General features: G+C 51.9%; 1 protein-coding gene across 4 annotated transcripts in view; it reads right to left on the minus strand.

Moving 5' to 3' along the window:
* Window positions 1-7,632, minus strand: part of MXRA7 (matrix remodeling associated 7) — a 49,205-nt gene extending 41,573 nt beyond the window's left edge. For 2 of the 4 annotated variants that reach the window (XM_073310434.1, XM_073310437.2), the window contains exon 1: window positions 6,756-7,620. In XM_073310434.1, the coding sequence (XP_073166535.1) occupies window positions 6,756-7,259 (504 nt within the window). In that variant the 5' untranslated portion in view covers window positions 7,260-7,620. Of the gene's footprint in view, window positions 1-6,755 lie in introns of all 4 variants that reach the window. The other 2 variants (XM_073310435.2, XM_073310436.2) reach the window with 2 other exon arrangements.
* Window positions 7,633-10,487: the final 2,855 nt, after the last annotated feature.

The following is a 10,487-nucleotide window of genomic DNA, read 5'->3' on the forward strand; positions in this document are numbered from 1 at the left end:
ATCCCAAGGAAGCTGGGCCAGAGCCTGGACGTTTTCACACCCGCAGCTGGAAGCACCTGGAGAAGGCAACATCAGGGAGCGCTCGGACACTGAGCTCACTTTCGAAACAACACATGGACAAACTCTGTAATTAACTTCAAGTCATTAGAAGGAGAGGGAGATTCTCACAGGCAAGGGGTGTCCGGTAGCAAGGGCCCCGGTTTGGTTGTCAGGGAACCTGGGTTCTGTTCCCAGATCTGCCACTGAGCTAGTCACTGCACCTCTTACCCAGCTTTCTGCGGGATAGGAATACCTCTCCCCAACCCTTCTTTCCAAAGCACTTTGAGATCTAGGGCTGGAGAGTGCCCTGTAAAGCCCTAATACCTTTTGAATGTCTGTTCCTTTCCACTAGCATTAACCAAGATGGTGTCTGTAAGGGGCATTTGTGTGGAAAGGATGAGCGTGGCCTGTTGTTAGCAATAAGCTACCCCGGGCCTTGTCTCATCTACTCTTTGCTAGGAGGCAGCTCCCCTCTTGTCTGACCCATGACAGTTATTGGCCAGGCGCTAGATCCCATTTAAAACTGCTTCCACATCAAGGCTTTGCAGCATGACAAGCAGCTGGGAAACTTGAACTGCTTCTGAAACAGCCCAAGTCGGCTCACCCGGCGGTAAGGCACTAAGATGCAAGCTTCTCTGGCCACCTGGCCTCTGCACCGACTCACCCTGCGTCAGGGCCAGCAAGAGCAGAGGTCAGGAGAGCCCATGCTGTGTGTTCGCCCCTCATCCCGTAGAAGAGGGGTCACCACATTCCATCCTACTAGACTATGTAGATCAAAACAAGTGAAAGAAATACAAGCCAGGCAGACTTGGTATCCTTTGGGGGAGGGAGAAAAGATCTTTGTCATACCCTTCATATGATATCAAAGCACTTTACAGACATTAGCTAAGCCTTAGGCCCCACCTCATGGGGGTGCTGTATTGCAGTCATATCACAAAAGGGGAAATGGAGGCATAGAACTCCTAAGGGGCTTCCACAAGTTCACACAGTAAGCAAACAAGCAGCAGAGGCAGGCACAGAACCCAGGAGTCCTGGTGCCCAGTTCCACTGCTCTAGCCAAGAGACCATACATCATCTCGGTACACTGAAGAGTAACAGACTCTGAAGCAAGAGAAAGTGGGTGAGGTAATCTCTTTTACTGGACCAGCTTCTTCCAGTAAAAGATATACTGCCACACCCACCTTGTCTCTCTATTATCCTGGGGCCAACAAGGCTACACCACCGCTGCGTACAACTTGGAAGCTGTCGGAGGAAGAGGAGCAGAGAAAGTTACACAGACACTGCTGGTTGGCAGTGCTAAGGGAAAGGTCAGCCTGCCATGAGCATATACTAGGGAAAATAATCGGAGACAGCAGAATTCATGACCTCAGCCAGTCAGCACAAAAGATTAAGACACACCAGTGCTGCTTGCTCAGAAAAGCATTTCTCCCTCAATGTTCTGGTTGATTGGTTAATGGCTGCAGTGAAATCAGACCACTCCGAGGCAGTACATCTGCTGAGGAAGGGAAGAAACCCACGCTGGCACTGCAGAACACCCCCCGCCCCCCCAGTCTGATGTATTGATTCATTTATAAAGCTCTCAGCCCGTATAGCAAACCCCTGCCATTGCTACGGAACAGACAGCCCAGCCGACTGCGTCTGGGAATCTTGTGTGCGGAGTCATTTGGGGGACTGCAGTTTTCCAGATTAGATTAGACCCATTGAACAGGACATATTTGTACCAGCCCCAGAAGTTGCCTAGAAGATGGCTGCAGCTAGGATGTTGGACCTGAATCTAGAATCTACTGAGGGACAGAGACAGCTCCACACCCCCGAGTCTAACCTTGGTGCTGTCTGGATAGCACCAGCTTAGCTCAGCTCCATTCTACCTCTCTCGTCCCCCTGCCCATTCCTGGGGCACCTTTCGCATCTACTAAAAGCCTCTAGCATACGCAGAGGTTATGGGGTACATGATTGCCTAGTGCTGCCCCAAACACATTCTGTAACAACAAACACAACCAAGAACTGCTCTCTCGGCCCCTCTCCTCCAGGGGTGCGGAGGGAGGTTATCAGCCCAAGGACAGGGAGAGCTCTCACACTCCAGACAGTCTGCTGATGGGAGAATCAGCATGAGGCCAGTCGCTGGCAAAGTCACACCCCAGCCTTGGGGTATTCGGCATGGTCTGAAAATTCCTCTGAGAGAGGGGGCGTGGGGAGAGCTAAATACCTTCCCCCAAGACAGAGACCCTGTCGTTTTTACAGTAGCCAGAGAAAGATGCCTCTCCGTCTAGGTGAGCAGCTGCCAAGAAGTACAGCGATGGGGCATTAGCGGTTTGGTATTAAGTCCCTGCCACCCCTTCCCTACACATGCACACCCACTCCCCTTTGGGACGGCACATCATCTTCCCTCCGCTCTACTGTCCTGAATCAAATTGTTTAGCTAGTGCACTTGTTGTAAAACTAAACGCCCTACTCAGAGGAGTCCTAGCACAAGCTAGATCTCTCTCTCTCTCTCCCACACTCACTCACTCAGCACCAAAAAATGTCCCCCTCCCACCCTCTCCATCCACAGGCTTAGGTCCACCAGAGAGAGGCTGTTTGGAGCGTGACCTGAATGAAGTCATTCTTCTCAGGGGAAAAATAAAATGCCTTGCATGGCAGAGAAGACCTATTTTAACTCACTTTGGGAACCTGGGGGTTTAGGAGGGGAAAGAGGGTGATGGAGGGAAGGAGGCGTAGCCCAGGAGCGTGCTTGTCAGGGAGCAGGGTGGGCAGGGAGAGGAGAAAGGGGCACAGCAGGGAACCAAGCTATTGCCCCAAGTTTGTTTCCCTTGGGAGTTTGCAAGCCACAGAACTGGGCTCTGCTCTTGGGGGCAGTCAGGGCTGGCCTGGGGCAGGGTTCCTGGTGGCACAGAGCAGTTTCCCTCACCCTGTTTTGTCAAAGGAAGCGCTGCAGTGAGTCCATGCCCTGGTTAAGTGCCAGGCAGGGTCAGTGTCCCAGCTGTGCTCCTCTAACTGATTAGTCATCAAGATGGGCTCTTTTGGGGAGCTAAGTGCACCAGCCTTCAAGCAGCACAGCAAGCTGCCTGCCTGCAGGCAAGCAAGGTGGAATCACTCCTATCGGCCACCTCCCTGGCTGCCTAAAATCGCTTCAGGTCCAGCCCTCCATTGCCTTCTGCCTGCTTCATGGCCCTTCTCATGCTCTCCTCCCCCACCCCAGCACTCATCTAGCATCAGCCTGCTCTATCCTCTCCCACAAGCTCAACAACGGTGGCGCAGGAGCCTTCTCCTCTGCAGCAACTGCTGTTCGAAACAGACTCTCCACATCTCATCTACACACGCCTCTCCTTCTAGAGCACATCAGAGGCCAGTTTCTATGGGAGACAGATCCGGTTTATACATCACCGGACCCTAGTCCAGTGGTTCTCAACTTGTGGTCCATGGACCCCTAGGGGTCTGCAGACTATGTCTAATATTTCCAAAGGGGTCGGCACCTCCATTCAAAAAATTTTTAAGGGGTCCACTAATGAAAAAACGTGGAGAACCACAATCCTAGTCCACCCACAAATGCCCTGTGCTTTATGGTCTCTCCTGTATCTGACACATACACAAGTATGCTTTGCTCCAGACATACTTTACAAGGAGACAGCCATGCCACCCTACAGACTCCTAACCTTCAACAGTGCAAGGTACTGAAGGGGTTAAATAAGATTTGGGGACACAACCCATGTTTTAAGATGGGGTTGGGGAGAGAGGCAGAGAAACTAACTGCAGTCTGCCAACAAGCCTGTGGAGCCCAGACAGAACTGTGGAGACAACAAGCCAACTGGGGAAGGAGATCAGACAAGCTGGCTGAGACACCTTCACTGTGGGCAGGGGTCTCATCTCATTTGCCCAGCCCCATCGCTGAGCAATGAAGAGACGCCTTCAGCTGCAATCACTCTCCTTGTGAGTAAAACCAGCAGGCTCCTATCAGTACCTCTGGAAACGTCCTGACTAGCTTCTCCACCCACTGACCAAACCCAGCCAGGTTCTGGAGTGAACTCTGAGCAAGCTGGGGGATGGTGCAAGCCAAGGTGCATGATAACGGTCACCCTGATCAAGTTACTGGTTTGAGCATGAGCATCCAACCCCAACAGAGGTTAGTTTAAAAGGATCCGAGCTGCTTTGGTTAGCAAAGCTCTGAAATAGGGACTATGTATGAGAGAGAGGATGAAGAGACCTTCAAACAAAAGCCATGCAGCAGCCATAAGCCTGGAGGGAAGCCAAGAATGCGGATGGGAACCCTCTATAAAGTCAGAAAGAACGAGGAGTACTTGTGGCACCTTAAAGACCAACAAATGTATTAGTCTCTAAGGCTCCACAAGGACTCCTCGTTCTTTCTGCTGATACAAACTAACACAGCTACCACTCTGAAATCTATAAAGACAGCAACTTCAACAGGATGCTGCCCGTTTCTAGCCAGAAAAGCTGGGACACATACCGGACCCTGCAGCTGGCTGAGGAGTGCAGAGAAACCTGGCTAATAAGCTTTTCAACAGCAAGACTAGTGAACAGGCCAGCTCCCATCAGGGCTAGTATCTTCCCAACTTATGTCTCCAGGTATCATCCTCTTTATTCCAGAGGCAAAGTACTCCCATTATGAGACCAATGATACGGACAATCCTCAGTGGGACAAGAGATAAAGAGGTCCTAAGGAACAACATGACCAAGCTAGAGTAGCTCGATTTTCAGAGGTGCTGCCCATGCATAAGTCCCACTGAACTCAGGCGTTGTGAGAGCTCAGCACCTCGGGAAGTGAGAAGCTAAGTAAAGTTGAGCATGGATGCTGCCCAGGCCCCACTACAGAGACGTTACAGATCAGGAAGAGCATGGTTAAAATATAGGCCTGCATCCGTGTGCCAAAGTCACCAAGCCTGCTTCAGTCTTCTTTCCATACTAATTAATAGGGCTTGGCAAATCATCTAGCACATTACGAAGCCTTAACCACACTTTACAGGTAGGGAAATGAAGGAACAGAGTGACTTGGCCAAGGTCACATAGTGAGCCAAGAATTGTAAATTCTCCAGGGCAGGGGCTGGCTCTGTTGTGTCTATTGTACCATGGCCAGGACATTTTAAAAGTAAAACTAACAACAACATAACTACGCATCTCTGGCCCCCAGGCCTGTGCTCTCTCCACTGGAGCATCCTGTCTGGAGTGTGGCTTTTAAATAGACATCGCCCCCCTCCCCCAACACATACTTTTTTTTTTTTTTTTAAAGCCACCTTTAAGCTACTCACCCAATGACCCACAGATGCAAAGTGCCTTTGAAAATAACCACCAGGCAAACCCTAGGGGAAAGCTTTTGGTAACTGCAATTCAGCAGGTTCAGGCAATTCATGTTTAAAGGAGTGTGAGAAAAGCAGCAGGCCCAGTTTACCATCCGTTGGCGACTGGCCCCCTGGAGTCCTGGCTGTGCTGGAGGAGGGATAGCAATGAAGCATGAGCTCTTCACCCACCTTGGATTGCTCATTTATTTTTTAAACAGCCAAGATCTGGTGCGGTGGGAGGATTTACTTTTGCTGCACGCCACTGGGTGACTGCCGCACACACTGCGGATACCCAGGGCACTTTTCAGGGCTACTGGACACTGAGTCTAGACTCTGGGAGCCGTCTCATGCCGAGACTGCAGGACAGGGCGTTCAAATCTCTCCTTCCTTGGCATGGGGAAGGAGGGGCACTGGAGACCACCTCACAAGGGCTCATCCCCCATATATGCAGGGCCGCAAGAAGCCAGCCTGTACCAGAGACATCTAGATAGAGGGTGCAAAAAGGAGACTGGGGGGGAGAACCCTCTGAACCCTTTCTCCTTATCTGGATTAGTGAGGCCAGTGATAGAGAGGAAGGAGCTTCACCAGCCAGATTTGCAGCCTCAGGTCAGCTCAAGCAAAGATTCATCTGGCTTGCATTCAATTTTCAGAATCTATTTTTTTAGATTTCAGAGTAACAGCCGTGTTAGTCTGTATTCGCAAAAAGAAAAGGAGTACTTGTGGCACCTTAGAGACTAACCAATTTATTTGAGCATAAGCTTTCGTGAGCTACAGCTCACTTCATCGGATGCATACCGATGAAGCAGTAGGGACGGGGGTCCGGGGGAAGGGCTGCGAGTTAAAATCCGAAATCAATATTTCAGTGGAGCAGCACGAAGCAGCATCCCCCCCCCCGCCCCCAGAAGCAACCAGCCTGTCATACCCCATTAGATCAGAGGAGGTGGGAAGGAGAGAGATCAAACAGATCTGAGGTTTGGGGCAGGGTGGGATGAGCTGGAGGCCACAAAGAAAAACAAAACTGGCTGGCTAGAGGCATTTCTGGGCCAAGTGCGTGAGATCCGCACAGGCCCTGCGCACAGCACTGTATGGGTGTGCCTGGCCTGCCAGGGGGTCAGGACAGACACCAGGTTTCGGGCCAACCCCAGCATTTGCTGCTGCTGTCACACACACACACAGGCAACAGCCACACAACTTCTAGGTGGGGAGCTGCACACACGCCATTCCCACAGGCAGGGCTGCTGGCCCAACGCGTGCGGGGGGAGGTGCCGAGAGCCACGGAACCCGACTGTCCCCCCCTATAACGGGCACCAAGCCAGGGGGTGCTGCAGCTCCCCCAATTCCAGCACCTACCCCCACAGGGCCAGGCAGCAGGATCCAACCCAACTTCCCAAAGTCGTACAAGAAAGACAAGCTCCCCGCTCCTACCTTGCTCTCCTCCTCCTCCTCCTCCTCTTCTTCTTCTTCCTCCGCCGCCTCAGCAGCCTGGCGGGGGACGTTCATCTCCTGAGGGTGACCCTGCTGGTCCGCTTTTGCAGTCCTTGCCGCCACCCCCACCGCCTCCTCCTCGGGCCGCGGCTCTTCGTTCTCCGCGGCTCTCTTCGCCTTCCCCTCTTCAGCCCCAATCTCCTCCACCAGGATCCTTCTCCCCTCGTCCTTCGCTCCTTCCTCGCCCTTCTCCCCCCTCGGGATCCCCTCCTCCTTCAGCGCGTCTCCCTCCTTCCCTTCCCCCTCGCCATCCTTCCTTTCCTCCCCCGGCTCGGCTGCCGCGCTGGCCCCTGCCTCCTTGCCCTGGGACCCTTCCCCCTTGGCTGGCTCGGCAGCTTTGTCCCCGTCAGCCGCTCTCAGCTTCACAAAGACCGAAGCCAGGATCACAGCCAGGACCGTGAACAGCAGCGGGACCGCCAGGTACAGATCCACGGCCACATCCATCTCTGGGCAGGAGCCGATTTGCAATGGACCCAAGGGCGTTGCTTGTTTTTTTTTTGGTCTGGCTCCCCTGCGCGGCTGCTGCCTGGGAACAACTGACCAGCTCTGGTTAATTTCAAGGGGCAGCGCAATCTACCCGCAGCTGTGAGCGAAATCCCGGCTCTGCTAAAGCTGGATAGGGTTTCACAACATACCCAGCAGCAGCGTCACTTCCCAGGGCCCTGCCCTCCGCTGCCTTCCCACCGCGCAGGCAGCCCAAGTTAGCAGGTTTTCTCTCTCTCCCCCTTTCTCCTTCAGCGTGTTCTCAGCCCGGGTCCAGCCCCCCCAGAGCACTGAGAACCGGGTTTCCACTCCCCTAGGAAAGGGGTGGGTGATGTTGGGAATGAGCAAGCTAGCCTGATGGAAATGGTCAGCTCTGCGAGAAGCGGGCTGGGTCCAAAAGGCTCTTTCCAGAAAGTTCTGGGGACTCATCGAGATATTAATTTAAATGAGCCTTGTTTAGCCTAGTGTCTGTAGCAGTGTTGAGGCAGCGCCCTCGTCCTCCTCTGTAGGGCACCTGGCACTCAGAGCCTCCCCTGGAGCCCAATCAATTTCAGTGCCTGGGCATCTACTGACTTGGATCTGACTGCAGGATAGGGGGACCTTGTAGTGAATAGTTTACACCTTATTATCCCTTTGTTCAGTAATGGAAGGGCTGCTCTTGGGAAAGGTGGATCTGGAGGTAAGAGGAAGCCAGAGTTCCAGAGTGCCTCCCCTTCCTCCCCCCCTCCATGCTGGAATTGACAGGAAGCCCTTGCTTGTGGACTGGCCAGGCCGCCCTTTGCATGGATAAAAAGGACTAGCAAGGAAAATTAGATGTCTGTATTACTCCCATCTGTCAGATGGGGTTAGCTATACTTAGGCTGTGGAATGGGTCTCCCAAAGGGAGTGATGGGACATTGCGTGGCAGATTTAAAAACTAGACTGGGCCAAATGCTTCATGAGGATCAATCCTGCATTGGACACAGCTTGGACTGGGTGATTTGTCAGGTCTTGAAGTCTGCCATCTAGCATTCCCTGCCTGTGGGAGGCTCAGTAAAGGTATGCAAAGCACTTTGAAAATAGAAGGTGTTCTATGAGTGCTAATTACTGTTGCCACAGTGGAGCATCAGGGGAGCAGACAATGGAATCTGGCTCCCAATTCTGCCCCAGCAAACCTTCCGTGGTTGCATAGGTGAGTGGGCAGTTTATTGATTGACTAAAAAATAGCCCCCTCTCCTCAATCCAAATTAAATCCCAAGGAAGGGGGAAATGGACTGGAGCTGATTCTTGCTGCTCTGGGTAATCCTATCAAGCAGGAGCTCTTTAGCCTATGGATAACTGTATTCTTAGTAACAAACAACCACAGCACTTAATCTTCTTCTCTGTGCAGCTTTAGGTTTCGTGGGAGATCATCATAGCCCCACTACAGCTCAACCCAAACAATAATGAATGATTTACAGCTACTCGGTCAAACACATTTTTTGTTAACTCTCCCCTCCACTCTTGAGACTGGTAATGTTATGGGCATCAGAAATTTTGACTCATTAAATAGAGGTAATGGAAAAAGAATGTGGTATGCCATAGAAAGAATCCTCCGTCATCTCGGTTGTCCTTGTGTGCTATAGCTGGTGAAGGCTACCTCTTTCTCAAACTGTCTCCTGTTATAATGGCTCATTATTCCCCAGGTGGGCCTTGTCAGGCTGATAGCCTGGCTTCTCTCAGCTCCCTTTTTGGCACTGAATGGAATATGATTATTAGGGCATGGCAAATTCCCCACTCTTCGGCTCTGGCTGATATTCCTAGGCACAGGTCATGCCTCAGTTAGCACCTTGCATCCCAGGATCTCACATCACTACAAATGAGCTGAGCTTCACAACCCCCAGGTGACCCAGGGACATTGTTCCTATTTTACAGAAGGGGAAACTGAGGCACAGAGCAGTTCAGGCCAAATTGTTTCATAGCAGCCTCTGATGTGAGAGCCTCAGTTTTCAGGTGCCTGACTGTAGACACCTGGAACCTGATTTTCAGAGATGTTGTGCACCCTTAACTCCAGCTAATGTCTGTGGGATCTGCAGGGACTCAACACCTCTGAAAAACCAGCCAGAGGTCTTGGAAGTTTGGCATCCAATAATGCTGGGATGTCTTTGAAAAGGTCACCCAGTGAGTCAGTGGAAGAGCAGCAACAGAGCTCAGATCTCCTGAGTCCAGCCTCTGGCTCTAATCACTAGACCTTGCTCTCCCTCCACTCTTCAGATGCCCTTTGGTCTCCTGAATATAATTTTCCTCCACCTCCGAATAACAGTCTCCCACAATGGGCCCTGAATACGCCATACACATTTACCTATTTGCTGAGGATAGCTGGTGGCCCTCCCCTCTTTTCTATTGTTCTCGAGGGGCAGGTGGATGCTGGCTCATTGTGCATCTTTTTTTGCACCTGCCAGGTAGACCTGCTCCCAGTCCAGCATGTATTGGGGAAGTCTGGGGGAGAGGGGAGCAGAGAGGCAGGCTGGGCAGTCTACCAAGCTCCATCATCTCCTCCTCGCATAAATTCTGCCCCTTAAACTCAAGGTGCTCTAGATCCCTGAAAAGCCAAGCTTGTGTAAGCCAGCTGCTTCCTCCACTGGCCTCCCTGAAGGTCTGGGCTCATAGGGACCTCCTTTCCTGGATCTCAAAGGAGGACAGCCATTGGGGGAGACCTTCCCGTGCCTTTGGAGACCAAGAAGAGGGGGGATTCCAAGCCAGCAGCAGGATTAATGCCCCTGGCTCTTGTCTGACTGCAGCAGACTAAGGGACAGGAGGCCACGAATTCACATAGCAGGAACACAGGCTGGAAACACTCAGCTTGCTGAACATGGCTGATCTTCACATTATCTGCCAAATTAGCTATTCAGGTTCCCTTCCCTGTTGATTGTTGCTCTGCTCTAGCTCTGCTCCTGCCCACGATGTAAAAAGACTCAGTAGGGCGCTTGGCAGCATGGATTGCCAAGGGTGCAATACAGTTGGTCAATCAACCCTGTCTTACCCTCCACCGTGTGTGTGTCCATTCAATTTTTGGCCTCTCTGTTGCCATTGCCAGCGCCAAGGGGATCAGGTAGTGCTAACTGTGATGGTGTTTAATGCTCTGGGGACATACATCACCCAGCACTCCACTCACTAAGATTAAAAAGGGGGGTAAAATACTGTTTGTTAATGGGTACAGCCCTTTTTCAA

The sequence above is a fragment of the Lepidochelys kempii genome, chromosome 14 (assembly GCF_965140285.1).
Source record: "Lepidochelys kempii isolate rLepKem1 chromosome 14, rLepKem1.hap1, whole genome shotgun sequence".
NCBI classification, from domain to species: Eukaryota; Metazoa; Chordata; order Testudines; family Cheloniidae; genus Lepidochelys; species Lepidochelys kempii.